Raw genomic sequence first — 17,806 nt, forward strand, 5'->3', positions numbered from 1 at the left:
TTCCTGGTGAAAACTCTTTTACCTAGTTTTTCTAGGTTAATTCATCTTTAGTATCAGCACATGTCATACTGCTGAAAATAATGCCTTCTTTTACTAGCCATACCCAAATGATGCATCTCTGTATCAGAACATGGAGATGCTGTTCAAAGTTGCAGTAACTAGGGATTTGACCACAAATATGGAATGAGTGACTTTAGGAAAGCTAATGTGCTCACAGATAGTCCATGAGGAGGGGCAGGAGAAGGCTGTACAGGAGCTAAGCTGATTTACCAATGACCAATTTGATTTTGTTTACAGATGTCTCCACTTCTGCTCTGGGTATCACATAACCGGTGGTGGTTAATTTAAATAAGAGACTGGCTGAAGGAAATGATTGGTTTTGACTGAAGGCATACCTGCACCTCTGATGGAATTAATTTCACTGTAATCAGGACTCCCAGAGGATTCCCATCTAAACTAGTCATATTTTTTTTCTAAAATCAGTGAAGATAAATAGATAAAATGCCCACATTCACCCTGACAGCTAGCCTGCATCAGACCCTTTAGTGATTTAAAATGGGTCTGATTTAGTTTGCCATCAGGTGAGTGATTTCCTTGCAATCTACTTTTCTTTCTCTGCTCATTTTCTAATCCCTTTCTAACCCTTCCACTGTTCTATCTGTCCAACTGTCCATCTTCATGTATTTTAACCTCTCCTGGTGCAACAGCCATCTGCTAGGAAATGCCTGCCACCTGGGAAAGCCATCCTCTGCTTTGGTCAGACAGACTGTAGATTATTTTCCCCCCTCCAAATTTCATGCAAATACAGATTGCACCTGGCAAACACTTTCAGCTCTTCATTACTCATAATTTCTACATTAGTCCTAGAACCTTAGCTTTTCAGTTTATTGTTTCTTTTCTGATTTATTTTTTCCTTTGCTATTGTAAATGGCATATACACATGAAGATCTGCATATTCTCATATTCACTTTGTATCTGAATTGTTTAATTCTATAACAATTGTGGGACAAAATAGAACACACAGCAAACAAAGCAAACCTGTATTGTAACATATCTTTATAACTGGGAGGAAGTGGTGATTTTGGAAAAATGGCTCATTTTAGCAGGAAGCAAATGAATAGGAATTTTAATGATTCAGCCTTCAGTTAGGGAGGGACAGTCAGGAAGGATGTGGATCAGGAATTTGGATCTGCATTATAATTGAGTGCTTACAACATTCGCTGGAACAGAAGAGATCAAGATCCTTTTCCACCTAAGGTGCCTGAAGTTCACACTCCTCTGCCCTGTGAAAGTGACAGCAAGGACCTGAAAAAGAACCAGTTTCAGTCAATTTCCATTACAACAAACACAGTGAGCAGTAAGGTCTGCAAGATTCATGTGGACAGAGAGAATAAATAAGAGCGAGCCTGACTAAGAAGTCCAGTGACACAGTAAAGCTGCTGTAAGTATCCATTTAATAAAGCCACATCCATACGACACACAAAGCTGAGTTGGTAACAACTCTCTCACTCTAATTAATTCAAAGCATTTTGAAGGGTAACTTTCTCTCCAGGAACTTTATGCTGGATCACGTACCATGTCCTCCCTAGGCCAGCATAAAACATAAATCCAATATAAACATTGCATTGTATCCTGTGGCAAGTTCAACAAAAAAAAAAAATCAATTGTGTGCTCCCGCTGTTCTGGAGTGAATTTGTACTGTCAGCTCATCTGGTAATGCATGAATCTGGTAGGAAGGAAAATGGAAGCACAGGCTGGAGTGTATCATAGAAAGAATTTTTGAACTGACAAGCTCAGCAACACTCAGTATCAAAAAATAAGATTTAATTAATAAGGGTATTAAATAATTGCTAGTAGGCTTTAAAAACTGTCTGGTTTGAGACAAATGAATGACATTCACATTTGTTTTAATAGTCTCAGTGCTTTAAATAGAGTGCCTCAGGAAACAGTGTGATCAATATTACAAGATGACGTGGTCTGTTACGTATAAGAACTATGTTCTTGAGCAACATATTTCCTATGTTGGAATTATATTCAGAAAGCAGTATTAGACTGACCATTTTAAACCTTTGATAATATAGAGTTTCGACTGAAAACATACCAGTATTGGAAAGTAATGCAGATCATCTTCCTGTTTTATGAACGAGGATTATCTTTTGAAGAATGTACAGCAGAAAGCATATTTTAGAGAGAAAGTGAATGAAGAAATAGAAGGAGAATGTTCCAGCATAAATTGCACCAGCAGAAAATAGAATTTAAAAGAAAATGATTAAAAAAAAAGAAAAAGACCAAACCAAACTAAAACCAAACCAACCCCAAAAATGTTATCACTGAATCACAGAATTGTGGAGGTTGGCTGGAACCTCTGCAAATCATCTAATTCAGCCCCAATGTTCAAAGCAGGGCCAACTACAGCAGGATGCTCAGGACTGCTGACAAATTCTTAATGATGGCATGTCTGTAGGCTTAAAGACCAACTCCTGCTGCCCCCACCCCAGTGAGAGGCCCCAGGCACTCCCTGCAGCTTGAGACCTGCAAGCTGCATCCTCCTTCAGAAGCTCCATCTGGAATTTGTCCTAGAATAAAATAGGTGGGAACACAGAAAAAAGTGGAATAGGTACCCTGAAATAAACTCATTCTAGAAGCATTTACTTTAAGAATGATTTTTCCTCCTGATCTAGTATATTCAGTTTCCAAGACCTGCATGCTCTATTATGTACTTCCCCCATTTGATGTCACACCTTATTAGCTTAATCAGAGAAGACCAATTGTGGCGACCACCGTGTCTCTCACTTTGCACTGGCTTTCCAAAGAAAGCACAGTTAAAGTACTGCTACCTTGTCTATAGTAAAGTTAACATCAGCTAAACTATATTCTGGGTAGAAAAGATAGATTTGGAAGCATAATGCAATCAAAGACAACATGGGTAGTTAAAGAGATGGTCTAGGGGACTGCCTAGAGAAGCTGTGGCTGCCCCAACCCTGGCAGTGTTCAAGACCAGATTGGACGGGGCTTTGAGAACCCGGATGAGTTGAAGGTGCCCCTGCCCATGCAGGTGGGTTGGAACTGGATGATCTTTAAGGCCCCTTTCAACCCAAACCATTCTATAATTCTATGCGGGTGTTGGTCGATGAGAGAAAGCCAACTATATCCTGGGCTGCATCAAAAGGAGAGTGACCAGCAGGTCAAAGGAGGTGATCCTGCCCCTCTACTCTGCTCTCAGGAAACCTCACCTGGAGCATTGTGTGCAGTTCTGGTGTCCTCAACATAGAAAGGACACGGAACTGTTGGAACAAGTCCAGAGGAGGGGCATGAGGATGATCAGGGGACTGGAGCACCTCCCGTATGAAGATAGGCTGAGAAAGATGGAGCTGTTCAGCCTGGAGGAGAGAAAGCTGAGTGGAGACCACATTGCAGCCTTCCAGTATGTGAATGGGGGCTCTAAGGATGCTGGGGAGGGACTCTTCATTAGGGACTGTAGCGACAGGACAAGGGGTAACAGGTTCAAACTTAGAGGAAGTATAGATTGGATATAAGGAGGAAGCTCTTAGCTGTAAGCGTGGTGAGGCACTGGAATGGGTTGCCCAGGGAGGATGTGAATGCTCCATCCCTGGTGGTGTTCAAGGCCAGATTGGACAGAGCCTTGGGTGAGATGGTTTAGTGCGAGTTGTCCCTACCCATGGCAGGGGGGTTGGAACTAGATGATCTTAAGGTCCTTTCCAACCCTAACTATTCTGTGATTCGGATTCTGTAAATGAAGGGAATAAGAGGGGGGGGAAAGCTGAAATAAAAACAGGTTTAGGAAGAAAAAATTTCACTTTGGATATATAAACCAAGGACCTTGTAACATATTAGACCAAGGGACCATTATTGACCCTCAAGACTGCAATGACCACCAGCATGGTTTTCATCAGCATATATTAATAGAATCATAGAATAGTTAGGGTTGGAAAGGACCTCAAGATCATCTAGTTCCAACCCCCCTGCCATGGGCAGGGACACCTCACACTAAACCATCCCACCCAAGGCTTCATCCAACCTGGCCTTGAACACCGCCAGGGATGGAGCACTTACAACCTCCCTGGGCAACCCATTCCAGTGTCTCACCACCCTAACAGGAAAGAATTTCCTCCTTATATCCAATCTAAACTTCCCCTGTTTAAGTTTTAACCCGTTACCCCTTGTTCTGTCACGACAGTTCCTGATGAAGAGTCCCTCCCCAGCATCCCTATAGGCCTCCTTCAGATACTGGAAGGCTGCTATTAGGTCCCCACGCAGCCTTCTCTTCTCCAGGCTGAACAGCCCCAACTTCCTCAACCTATCTTCATACAGGAGGTGCTCCAGTCCCCTGATCATCCTCGTGGCCCTCCTCTGGACTTGTTCCAACAGTTCCATGTCCTTTTTATGTTGAGGACACCAGAACTGCACACAATACTCCAGGTGAGGTCTCACAAGAGCAGAGTAGAGGGGCAGGGTCACGTCTTTCGACCTGCTGGTCACGCTCCTTTTGATGCAGCCCAGGATACGGTTGGCTTTCTGGGCTGCGAGTGCACACTGAAGCCGGCTCATGTTCATTTTCTCATCAACCAGCACCCCCAAGTCCTTCTCCGCAGGGCCGCTCTGAATCTCTTCTTTGCCCAGCCTGTAGCTGTGCCTGGGATTGCTCCAACCCAGGTGCAGGACCTTGCACTTGTCGTGGTTGAACTTCATAAGGTTGGCATCAGCCCACCTCACAAGCGTGTCAAGGTCCCTCTGGGTGGCATCCCTTCCCTCCAGCATATCAACCGGACCACACAGCTTGGTGTCATCGGCAAACTTGCTGAGGGCGCACTCAATCCCACTGTCCATGTCAGCGATGAAGATGTTAAACAAGACCGGTCCCAACACCGATCCCTGAGGGACACCACTCGTTCCTGGTCTCCAGCTGGACATCGAGCCATCGACCACAACTCTTTGTGTGAGGCCATCCAGCCAGTTCTTTATCCACCGAGTGGTCCATCCATCAAATTGATGTCTCTCCAATTTAGAGAGAAGGATGTCTTGTTGGACAGTGTCAAACGCTTTGCACAAGTCCAGGTAGATGACATCAACTGCTTTACCCTTGTCCATCAATTCTGTAGCCCCATCATAGAAGGCCACCAAATTGGTCAGGCAGGATTTCCCCTTAGTGAAGCCATGCTGGCTGTCACCAAGCACCTTGTTGTTTTTCATGTGCCTTAGCATGCCTTCCAGGAGAATGTGCTCCAAGATTTTGCCAGGCACAGAGGTGAGACTGACTGGTCTGTGATTCCCCGGGTCTTCCATTTTCCCCTTCTTGAAAATGGGGGTTATATTTCCCTTTTTCCAGTTGTCGGGAACTTCACCTGACTGCCATGATTTTTCAATAACAGGGCAATAACAGGGCAATAATGATACAAAGGCTGCATGCTTTGCATGGCTATGTGCATCACATACAGATTACTTCCTAGAATGTGGAAACAAATGTTAAACAGCTTCTGCTAAAAAATCTAGGAGTGCTTTCTGTATCTCACAAAGCATGCTTCATTGTGTATTTTTATTTTTACTATTGCTTCAGGGGGGTTTTGAATATATCAGAGTCTTCTGCTAAAATATGTTAGGGATTATTTTCCTCTTCCAAACACTGTCAACAAATGCTATTGAAATAAAAGGCTTATTTTAAAAAAATATCCTTTCTTCCCCTCTGCAAGTAGTCAGTCACCATTTTGACAGTGTGTATTGAGGCTATGAACAAAGTGAAAAATGAGCATGCAATAATCACAGCCAGTGGAATACACTTTACCTCAGGCTGCATCTTTGTTGGGCTTCTGCCCGAGTGTGGCTCCTGGCTGCTGATGGACTCTGTAACCTCTGTGTTTCTTCCTCTGCAAATGCTTCATTGCCTTTCAGTCCTAGAATATCCTCTTCCAGCTGCTGTAAGCTCTTGCAACAATAAAACTCTGGGAAAGAAACACTGTGTTTTACTGCTGTGGTTGCTCTCTTCTGTCTTCTAACAGGTTTGTAGAGTACTACCAGCCATGATGGCCAGCTCCAGGGTCCACCTAGTCCCGTGTCTTTGTATGTTAGAGGCTGAAGAGGAAGGGTAGGAGAGTTAGAATGGTGCAGATACTGAGGGTTACCTCCTTCTGTATATTCTCTTTTCCTCTCTCAGCCCTTGGTTTATGGGCTTTCTAATCCCAAGGTGCTAGACTTGGTTTTCACATACAACAGCTCTTCATGGATTTTTTTTTTTTCCATTCATGTCTAATCATTTTGAATGGTGAGCTCTGTAATCCCTGCAACACCTTCTTGATCAGCTCTCCTTTATATTCAGTACTGGGGTACATTTTTCCATTTAGGGAACTTTGCTGGGAAATGAAGTCCACAGACTAATTATGAGTTACCTGGGAAAAAAAAGTATGTCTTTTTGGTATTCTGATTTATAGCTTCATGTGCTTCCCTGTCATTCTTGGATTATGAAAACTAAGACATAATAATTTCTTATCTATATTTTTTGTACTATCACAGTTTTATAAACCTTTATCATCTTCCTCAGCCATCTGTTTTTTAAAGCTGAAGGGTTGTAGCCTATTTAATCTCTTTTTCATAGAGAAGCTGTTCCATATTTCTGATCACCTTAGTTGCCCTTCTTCATATCATTGCTATAATCTCTATTCTGTGATTCTATGGTAAGACTAGAAATGCACGGTATTCGGGACTTGTGGAGGCACAATGGACTTGTATTCAGCAGAATGCTGTCTGCTGTTTTGCTTTCTATCCCTTCCACAGTGATACCTAACATCTTCTTTCCCTTTTTGACTGCAACTGCAATTCCTACACATAGCAATCCCACTTTTTTTTTTTGTTTGTTGTTGTTGTTGTTCCTAATAACTGGCTGAGAGATTATTCTTGTAAATTATTTGCTTCTGTCTATCTTTGAAAGTATTTTCAGGAATTTTGCCAATGCTTCTCTGGGCACTTCTCAGACCCAGGAACCTGATGACTATTGGGTAACATCTGGTTTGTTTAATTGTGAATGGATGTGGAGTCATGCTTGCACTGTCACGCAAACTTCCCCAAAAGTATGCTAAAAACATTTAGGAAGCAAATTAACTGCAGCAGGCTCCCAGTTAATGCAACCACTCAACAGCCAAGGTAAAGCTATTGGAAAAGAGTGGTTATCTTTAAAGGCATTGGGCAGTAAGACTGACATTGCTAATCTGGGTAGAAGAGCATGAGTATGCTGGAGGAAAAGCCCCAGCAGCAGAAGTGGTGTGACTTAATATACAGGATTTTAGGGTTCATCAGGACTCAAAACTTGATGTGATCACATGTACAGAAAACATTGTTAGCAATTAAAAAAATTAGCAGTTACTGGTGGGTTTATGGTACCAGGCAGGAATTATTTAAGAAAATTAAGTGTCCCTGCAGTAATTTATCATTTGGTATTTTGCCCCTCCTTCTCAAGAATTCTATAAAGAAAACAAATGCTAACAAATAAGAGAACAAAAATTACAGATATCTTCCCTTTCCCTTCCCTTCTTCTCTTACCTTCCTCTTAGTCTTCTCCCAGTTTTCTCTTAGTCTTCTCTTAGTTTTCTCTTAGTCTTCTCCAATGTAGACATTCACTGTGTTTTTAGAATAATGATTGTTAAAAATTAAGATCTACAGAAAATTAAGTCATAGTCTATACATCTCAGTCAAGCCATTTTAATCCATTTCTTCATTTTATTCATCTGTTAAAGAAAGGCAATATTTACTTACATAACTCAGGAGTACCATGAATGATAATTAATACTTATAAGAAGTAGTATGATTAAAATGGAGAGCTATACACTTCCAAAGGATTATTCATTTTTATTATCATCATTATTACTGTACTGAGCTACTGTAAATTACTAAAAGATAGCCAATTACCATGGATTTTCTTGAGATGACTTTGAAAGGTACTAAAATGAAAGTGTTACACTGCAGAAACCTCATAATGAAGTTGTAAAAGTGAGATTACATTCCATGCCTTAAAATGGTATTGTCCATCCTGGAAGCAAAATAGTAAAATTAGTGAATAAGTGCTGATTAACAAACACATGCTATTCCGTCTTTTCATTTGTAGCTACAGTGACTCATCTACTGCTTATTGAAAATTCCCCAACTTGCCTCAAAGATTTTCTAGTCATATGCCAGAAATATTTGTAATTTCAGGGAAAAGGTTATGGCTAATGATTATAAGCAACTGGGTTTCTGCAGTTTAATGAGGACCCACTGGTCAGCTGAGCTGCTGAGGCTGATAGTGTGGGAGCTCCCTCCACTGTGAATGTGAGCAGAGGTCACCTCCTGTGGTCCTGCAGGTGATGACCCCATCCCTGCGAGTGGGCACTTGTATGCCAGAGTGTGATTAACTGCAGCACGGTGGGATCAAGAGATGCCTGGCCATAATGCCTCCAGCTCTGGGCTCTTATCCTCTGCATTATAGGATACCTCCCTCAGTTAAATCAATCTGACCGCATGACTGTGCTCTAAAGTACACTGTGAAATTAATCCAATTAAAAACAGTACTAACACCATCATTTGGGGAAAGTTGTTTTTTGAAATGGGTCATCTATAAAGCTGGTTTAAGGTATGGCTACACTTCGAAACTGTCCCCGTGAAGATTTAAAATGGCTTTGTTAATAACCACTTTAAATGGTTATTTGGATTAATATTCTTGAGTTTCCATGAACACAAGCTAAATTATACTGTAAAGAAAATCCATTTATTTCCACTGGCAGTAAGGAATAATTTCTTATGCAGAATTTCTGCCTCTTACTTGACTGGCTTTCTAAACATTCCAATTTATGTTCTTGATGAGTTGAGAATAAAAGATTTCCCTACTCTAAACTGAAAGATTAATTACAGAACAAAGACTATCTATGAAGAAAAATGTTACTTCTCGCCCTTTACTGATGTTCAGAGAAAGTAATTAGTTAGGAGTCTAATGAAACCCCGAGTTGGATTTGTAGGGAAGGTTAAACCACATCTGCCCTTGCTGACACCTTGCTGTTCTGGCTTGTGGAAAGAGCTCTGGTTTAATTGAAACAATGTGGGAACCTAACAGAACATTCTCCCTGTGGCAACAGCTTCTGAAGTATCAGAAAGCATGACCAAGAGGGACATGGGGTTTCACAACAGCTGACAAAATTGTGTTATAAGGCTGCAAACATAGCGGTGTCAAGCAGGAGGAAATGGCATTGTGGACTCAGCAAGATGTTGATTCTCACAAAGGGCTGAACCAACACAAAGACTTGATTTTTTTCCCCAAAATGCTGTGAATATTCTAGTGTCCACAGGCTGAAGAAATGGGCTGACATGCTTGGGGCCACCCAGACGGAAAACAGCCTGGCAGAAAAGGACCCAGGGGTCTTGGTGGACACGAGATTGAACATAAGTTAGCAATGTGCCCTTGCCACAACGAGGATGAATAATGACCTGGGCTGTGTTAGGCAAGCAGCTTGAGGAAGGTGATCCTTCCACTTTATTCAGCGCTGATGAAGCACTGTGTCCAGTTCTGGGTTCCTCAGAAAAAGACAGACAGGGACATACTGGACAGAGTCCAACAAAGGGCCACAAAGATATTGAAGGGGATGGCACATCTCCTACAAGAAAAGGCTGAGAGAGCTGGGACTGTTCCATCTGGAGAAGAGAAGGCTCAAGGGGAATCTCATTAATGTACATAGATACATGAAGGCAGGGTGCAAAGACAGAACCAGGCTCTTCTCACTGGTGCCCAGGGACAGGACCAGAGGCAATGAGCACAAACTGAAATACAGGAGGTTCCCTCTGAACATCAGGAAACACCTTTTCACTGTGAGGGTGACTGACCACTGGCACAGGCTCCTCATGTTGTGGAATCATGGAATCATAGAGTATCTTGAGCTGGAAGGGGTCCATAAGGATCATCGAGTCCAACTCCCTGCTCCTTGCGGGATGCCCTAAAGCTAAACCATATGACAAGGAGCATCACTGAGATGCTCCCTGAACTCTGACAGGGTTGGTGCCATGACAAGTTCCCTGTGGAACCTGTTCCAGTGACCAACCACCCCCTCAGTGAAGACTTCCCTAACGCCCAATCTGAACTTCCCCTGATGAAGCTTTGTTCTGTTTTCTCATGTCTCAGGTCACCAGAGAGGAGTCTCCATCCCCGGAGGCAATCAAGAGTCATCTAGACAGAGCCTGGGCCAACCTGCTGTAGGTGGCCCTGTTTCGAGCACGGGCTTGGAGCCGACAACCTCAACACGTTCCTTCCAACCTCAGCTGTTCTGTGATTCTGTGACTTACGATGTTGTTGAATGACCGGCCTACAGGTTCATGTTAAAAACTCCCCTGCAACGCAATGGACGCCTTTAACAGTGTATGGCAGCCTTCCCCATTTCATGTCTGTTTACCCCTTTTTAACATTTCACTCATCACTCTTCCTCCCCAGGACCCTGCCCGTCGAAGCCTCCAACCCAGTCCTTACTCAGTCACATTTCAGGGCTGAATCCATCCTTGCCCACCACCCTGTGAGGAACCTGACCCTCGCGACAAGGTGCGACACCCGCACGCGGTGCAGCGGTTGTCCCAGGCCTGCTGAAACCGGCCACGTTCCTTGAGGAAAGGGGCCACCAGCTGGGACACCGCACAGGGGCTGAGCGGCACCAGCCGGGACACCCCTTAGGAGCCGGGGCTCGCCACCGGCCGCCCCACGGCAGGCCGCCCCACGGCGCCTCGCTACCCGCAGCGCGGGGCCCTCGCCACGCTCCCAATGGCCGCCTCTCGGAGGGCGGGGCTTGGCCCACCTGACGCGTTTCAAACGGGCCAACCGCCGGGCGCGGAGGGAGGGCGGGCCGGTGCGCAGTCCCGCCTGGGACTTTAAAGCGCCATTTTGTGCCGGGCGGTAGGCTATCGATCGTCACTCCCCACCGGGCGGGAGGGCGCCGGGGTGCGGTGCGACGGCGGGCGCTCGGCGGCGGCCGGGCTGCGGCCGGCTCCTCATCCCTGATCCGCTCTCCCTTCTCAGCGCCTTTTACCCCGCCCGCCCCGTCTCTCTGTCTCCATGACCCGCAGTAGGAAGCAGGCGGCGCTGGAGAGAGGAGCCGGGAAGATGAACCAAGAGGCGGGGAGCGCCGCGGCGGCTGCGGGAGACCCTGCGGTGTCGGCGGAGACAGCCGACGGCGGAGCGGCGCCCGCTGCGTGGGGGCTGGAAGGGGGCGCGGAGAAAGTTGTGTACTCGCGTTCGCAGGTCTCCTTCGCAGGCACCAAGGCGTTGGGCGACGCCCTCAAGCTCTTCATGCCCAAGTCCACGGAGTTCATGAGCTCCGACTCGGAGCTCTGGAACTTCCTCTGCAGCCTCAAGCACGAGTTCTCCCCGGTCATCCTTCGCAGCAAGGACGTTTACGGATACGCCTCCTGCCGAGCCGTCGTCCCCGACCCGCCGCCGCCCTCGGCGGAGCGACCCCGCCGCCGCGTCGGCAAGCGGCGCCTCCCCGCCGCGGACGCCAAGCGCCGGGCCGCGACGGCCGGTGGCAGCTCCAGGCGGCGGCGGCGGCGGCGGCGCCGCAGGAGGGTACGGCAGAGACAGCGGCAAGCGAGGGCGCCGGTGGTCGCCGACCCCTGCGGTGGTGGGGAAGAGGCGGCTTTGGCGTTGTGCCCGCCGGGCGAGGAGGCGGACAGCGAGCGGGACAGCCCGGCGGGGGGCGCCGCTTGGGAGCCCTTCGGGGGCAAGTCGCTGGAGGAGATCTGGAAGGCGGCCACCCCCAGCCTCACCACCTTCCCTTCCATCCGGGTGCGGGGCAGCGTCTGGAGCCGCCGGAGCCTGGCGGCGGCTCAGCGCCGAGCGCAGCGGATCCTCGGCGTGGACCTGTCTCCCGTGGTGCGGGTGCGCCGCTTCCCCGTGGCGCCGTCCTGAGGACGCGGGTGGGCTGGGGTTGGGGTGGGGGGGGCGTTGACCGGCTCCTCACCTTCCCCGCGGTGCGGATAAAGAGACCGATATCAGTCACCTGTTTACATTGCTTTTGTCTGGATCGTGTTCCGCTGCAGCACTTTATGGCCCGCTCTGGCGGGGGCCGGATCCCCAGCCGCACGGGGGGCGGCTTGCCGGGCCGCGTAGCCAGGGCCCGGGCCTCGGCCCGTCCCTGCCGGGGCGCGGAGAGATGCGAGGGACCCTCCGGCAGGTATCACGCGTGGGGACCAAGTTCCACTTCCACTTTTTTCTCTCCCATTGGGCTACCTCACTGGTCCAGAAGTCCACCCAAGAAGTTATTTTCCAAAGGAACTTGCTTTCATGCTTGTATAATAAAGCACCATCTGATTCTTGCTAATTTTCCCCCACCCTTCCCGTTCTCCCTTTTCCCATGGATTATGTATGCTTTGTGGTGTTGCACTAGTATGTGCTCAGGGTATTTTGAATCCCACGCATTCCCAACTTTAGGTTTACTCTGGTCAAGGATGCATAAAGAACGGAGGTTCAGGACTTGTGGCTATTCTTGATGGTGCAAAAAACTTTAATTTCATGGGCTTAGTGATATATCAAGTTGTATTGCGCAGTATAATTGTTACACTTTTGTATCTAAAGTCATTTTTAAAGTTTTCTAGTTGAACCAAGTATTTGTTTCTATTGAGCACCTAAGGATAGAATCATTCTGGTATTTTATAACCCTGTTTACTTTAGGGAAGCTCATCTGGTCAACCTAAGTGAACTTAATAAAAGTCAAAGAACAGTGGTGTTTCAGTTCAATGAAACTGTATAGGGATGGGCTCCTCTCCTCGGTGAAGTACACCATCTAGGCACTTAATTTAAGCGCACTTAGAGTTTGTGAAGAATGTTTCTACTTACCGGAGTGATGTATAGGTGTCTGAAGGTGAACTATGATACGATGTTGGTGCTGATAGCCAGAAGTCAGTAGCTCGCATGACACAAATATCACACTGAAGTGCCTCTCTGCAGAAACAGCAAGACTTCTGATCTCTTCATCACAAAATAGTGCTGGTTGTTATCCCATGACTGTGAGATGATTAATGATGGGTAATCATATTTAACATAATTACTTGCATGTAATTATTTTTATAAACCTCTCCTGGGTTTCACAGTGAACGCTGATGCAAAACTCATGATGTAGCTTGATTATTTTGACTGAAAAATACCATGTTGTCATTCTATGTGATAAGCGGTCTCCCTTTAAATTGATGGATTAAAGGCTTTCTTTAGGTCTTGTGCCTTGCAGTTGGTGCATGAGGAGCAAAAATGTGTGTGAGGGAGAATGTGATTTTCTTAAGAAATAGTAGGCGATAGACTGTTTCATCTACCAGGATACCAGGTACATAGACTAACTAACTAGCTTCTGTGGTAGAACAAATGACTTCACAACTTGCTTATAGAATGGTTTTGAGACTTAAGATTTCTGATGTCTCTTGACTCCTTATTGCCTGCTGTTGACAGAGGCAGTAAGATAGTCTGATGTGTGGAGGCTGCTTGTAAAAGCTTGGTAGTGCTAACCTAGAGCAGCCACCTTCCTCTAAAACCTGTTAATGGTTTTTTAGTTTTTGCTTAGCAAAGCTGCAAAGTTCTTATTCTTCCAAACTAAAAGTTAATCTATTCTATATCCATCAGGCTTTTGAAACTGTTTACATAATGTTAGGCTGCCTGCTGATTGCTGCAGTAGTGCCACGTCACACATTTCAGAAGTGAATTAAGAAATGGAAGTTCAAGGGTGCATATTATCATGCTGTTTCTCTGGCTAGCTATAGTAACTGCTTAAATGTGAAGGTGAAATTGTGGTGATGTAAAACCCAGTAAGATAAGCTGCAGTGTGACCAAATGCCAAGGCTCCAAGTATTTTAAGTTCTGACCTTCCACATTGCATTCAAAAACACAAGAGTATTGTTATTGGTTCTTGAAGAGTCTTGTTGATTTCAGTGCTCCTACTGTTAGGTTATTTTTATAGTATTCTTTTGAGAGACCTGTGTGGAAAGATGGTAAAATATAGGCAGTTGTGCAGATTCTTCAGTTAACTCATAAACAGGCACAGGATGGGCTAGATCAGATTTCAAGGGCAGAGTTAGGGCTGCCAGAGGTATGACATGGGAGACACTGTATTAAATTTGTGCTGCCTTGTTTGGAACCTCATCCCAAAATGTTCTCTGGGGGTACAAAATACAGTGAAGTAACTTTGAGTGACTTGTTGTGTGGGCTGTATGCGTAAGGCTTGCTTATTTTTCTCCTGGTTGTGCTTTGACTTCTTGGTTTTGAAGTGGCAGCTTTATTGGGGGTATGGTATGATTTGCTGATACCCTGTTAGCAAGTCGGACTGAAGTTTCACTGTAGTCTAAACTCCTTTGACAGCTGCATTTACAGGTTCTTAACTGAGCTATTTCAGTCTGAAGTCAGTTAAGAGGGGGAAATCTTTAGTCAGGTTTTTTGGCAAATTAGTGTGTTGAAATAGGTCAGCAAAGGATCTGAGAACAAGGTGGCATGTGGAAGCTAACAGTTTACAGGGAAGCCAAGAGAGCTAATTTCATAATTGTTTTCATGGCAGTCTGTGGCAATCCAGGACAGGATTATCTGTGGTCCAGCTTTCTCCTCCCTTTTCTCTTCTCGAACCTCTGTGCTCATCTGAGGAAGCTAAATAATCAGAAAACTAGTCTGTTTTAGATTTGGACAGGTTAGTACTTGCTGGCTTTTGTTTGACTTTCTAGCTGTAGACCAGAGCTGAGGAGGTTTGGAAGGGGGCGCATGAAATTGCTGCAGCATTGAGTTAGATAGTTTTAAGCATGGAAGCCTTAGGGTTTATTCTACATAAAGGGCTGATAATGTTGTTGTGCTCTACCTATTTGTATGCTGTTGGAGAAGGGGTAATGGGTTAGATGGACTTCTGGTCTGACTCCATGTGGCTGTTCCTACACACACACTGAGTGTGATTTGCCTGATTTAACTCAGTGGTTTCAACATCCTGTCATATGGGGCTCCTTCTGAGACTGACAAAATGCAGGCCCAGAATAAATCTAGTGTACAATGCCCAGTCTAGTTCAGTCAGCAGGGGTGGTTTCATATTAAACAGGAATCTTGTGGTAAACTCTCTTGCCAGACTTCTTTTGCAGTAGCTGGTTCCTTGAGCTCACATCATACAATGGCTTTGTGTACTGCAAGTTGTACTACTTCCTTTACGAAATCTAAATTTTCATCCAGTCACTCAAAGGTTACTGAACTTCAAAATGCTACCATGTCAGAAAGAGTTGTGTGATGGCCCCAGATGCCAGGGCGAAAGTTTAGACCATTGCATCTAGTGTGTTGCCTAGTGTAAGTTTTATGTTCAAGAGGCAGTGCCTTCATCTGAGTCATTGTACAAATACACTGTTTGGGACTGAAGCTCATAAGAGGAGAAAGCAGTGCCTTGCAAAAAAAATTTCCTGTACTCTAACGTTGCGTAGAAGTTTCCACATCAAAAGGACCAAAGTTTACAACTGGTCCTTGAAACCATCTATTGCTAGCCTATAAACACCAAACTTTGTATATGCCCAAACCTCATGTGGAGCATGTTGTATACGTTTGGCAAAGGCAAGACTAGTGGTACTTGGATTTTGCTCTGAATGGGTAGGGGATGTTGCATGTATCTGCATTTCCTTGCCTATCTGAAGCAAAGGGCAGACTGAATCTAGTTTATAGATTACAGCTTTGATCCCAAATAATTTTACACTCACTTCAATAAGGCAGCATCTTGGCCTCCTCATGCTATTTGAAACAGTCTGTCAGTGCCGAAGTTTTGAGTCCAAGGTTCGTATGCATGTGTAACCAGTAGTACTGAAAGCATCTCCTGTTTCCTTTTGGCCCAGTGAACTGAACCAGAATAATTCAGATTTGTATGAATGAGTTGAAAACACTGATGTTTGCGTTGAACAGAATGTTCTGTTTGACTTGAGAAGCTCTGGTTTTGCTTATGTCCGCAAATATAGGAGATCTGGATGCAAAGGGCTAGATTCACAGAGCAAACTGCTTCGCAGGGATTCGTATCAAATGAGATAATAGGTAAGAAATCCTAGACTTTTAGAGACCCAAATTCCAGTTACCCCTCTTGGAGAAGGAACTTTGAAATTCTGAATTCTGAGGACTGTGTTATAACAGCTTGAAACATTTCACTCTGTACAATAATATTCACTAAGCTAAGAGAAGATTCCTGGATATTGCGTTTTTTAGGAAACACCGTGCTTCTTCATCCGCTCTTTATTTTCGGTGAGCATAACTGCCTTAACTGAGGAAAGACTGAGGCAGATTCACTGCAGTGTTCTGTGGTAGGGGCTTTGCTTGGCAGGGACTTCAGATGTGTACTGCTCGTGATGATTTGCTACCAAACTATCATGAGGCATCCAATAAGTGTGTTAAGCCAATGAAGGAGAATTTTGGAGCACTTCTTATTGTTAATCAAGGCAAAAGCATTTTTCCATATTGTAAAAATAAAGCATATTTCCTCAACATTACTGCCTAATTATCTTTATAGAATTACGAAAAAAAATCTTTTTGTTCTTCTCATTGCTGCCATTTTGTTATGTAAAAAGACTTGAAAATTCAAGGTTAATATCAAGAATAATGAGTCTTGATTATCCATTTATTTACTGTGAAACTCCCCAGGGAACTGCTAAGAAAGCCTTGACATTATCGGAGATGGAAAAAGTGAGCCTTCATTCAGGCAGGTCATTTTTACTCAAACAGGTGTGCAAGATACCCAGCCAAGCAGAAAGTGTGTGGTTTCCTATACTGTCCATGGGCCTGTAAGATTCCATTCCAGTTCTCCTTCAACCTCCTTATTCGAGGTTATAGAAGATGAGACCTAACAGCATTGAAGTTAAAACACCGCCAACGGGAAAGCCCTATCTCTTGAACTGATCATTCTGGGGTTTTCTTCTCATTGCTACTTCAGGAACACAGATGAGCTCTACCTGTCCTCTTTTCCTTGGCTAGTTTTGAGGAGTGAGGTAGAGTGAACATAATGTAGATGGGAGGTGAAATTCTTGCTCTGAAAGACAGTTATTTTTGTGTGTGTGTCTTGTGTGTAGCTGGCTGCTGCTTTCCACCTCCTCAGTCTTCACTGTCTTTGCCTTCAGCCATCTGTAATTGCCTGTTATTTTGCTTGTGCAGCTGAGCAGCCTATATATCAGCTTGTGTTGCCCAAGCCAAATCAACTTGCTATAGGATGACCTGTGAAGATGGAGAAGACGCGTTCACAAGTGCACAGACTTGTACTAAGTGTTATGCTAACTTTACCTTTGGGCAGCAGTGGTCTTTATGCAAAATGCCAGATGCTGTTTCCAAACAGATGGTATTTCCTGGATGAGAGGTAGGAAACCAAACTGAAAGAACCTGATGTGATGATTCCTTGTGATGAGCCAAGATGCCTTTTCATAGACTTTCTGAAAAGGAAGAGCAGTTTCTTTCCATCTCCCCATGAATCCATACACTTAAATTCTAAAATGAAGGTGCTGTGTTTTTACAGTTTGTTGCCTTTCTTTTTGTTTGTTTTTGAGTTTTTTTTTTGTTTTGTACATTCCAGGATTTTTAAAAATAATTTATAACTGAACTTGTTCCATGGCTCCATAAGATAACTGGTGAACAATGAGCATGTAGTTCTAAACTAACTGTGCAGTGTCAGGGTGTGTAGGAAGCTGACACAACACATTGCACCCCCTCTAAGGACACGTGTCTCCTCAACTACAGGGAGATGGTGGCACAGGTTGGGACCAGTGGTACAAGTTTTCTTGAAACAGAGCAGAAAGAGGGGGTAGGGCATGACCTGAGTTGTACTTA

General features: G+C 44.8%; 1 protein-coding gene and 1 long non-coding RNA gene across 2 annotated transcripts; one reads left to right on the plus strand and one right to left on the minus strand.

The window, feature by feature from the left end:
- Nucleotides 1-1,044: 1,044 nt before the first annotated feature.
- Nucleotides 1,045-7,610, minus strand: LOC136007088 (uncharacterized). Its single transcript, XR_010609465.1, has 3 exons — nt 7,549-7,610; nt 5,801-6,087; nt 1,045-1,305 (listed from the first exon to the last, which is right to left on the minus strand). It is a non-coding gene; the product is annotated as an uncharacterized LOC136007088 (long non-coding RNA).
- Nucleotides 7,611-10,878: 3,268 nt separating this feature from the next.
- Nucleotides 10,879-16,479, plus strand: CCDC71L (coiled-coil domain containing 71 like). The gene has a single exon (XM_065666061.1). It carries the CDS (start codon nt 11,069-11,071, stop codon nt 11,918-11,920), a length of 852 nt encoding a protein of 283 aa, XP_065522133.1. The 5' UTR covers nt 10,879-11,068; the 3' UTR covers nt 11,921-16,479.
- Nucleotides 16,480-17,806: the final 1,327 nt, after the last annotated feature.

This window comes from Lathamus discolor, chromosome 1 (assembly GCF_037157495.1).
Source record: "Lathamus discolor isolate bLatDis1 chromosome 1, bLatDis1.hap1, whole genome shotgun sequence".
NCBI lineage: Eukaryota > Metazoa > Chordata > Aves > Psittaciformes > Psittacidae > Lathamus > Lathamus discolor.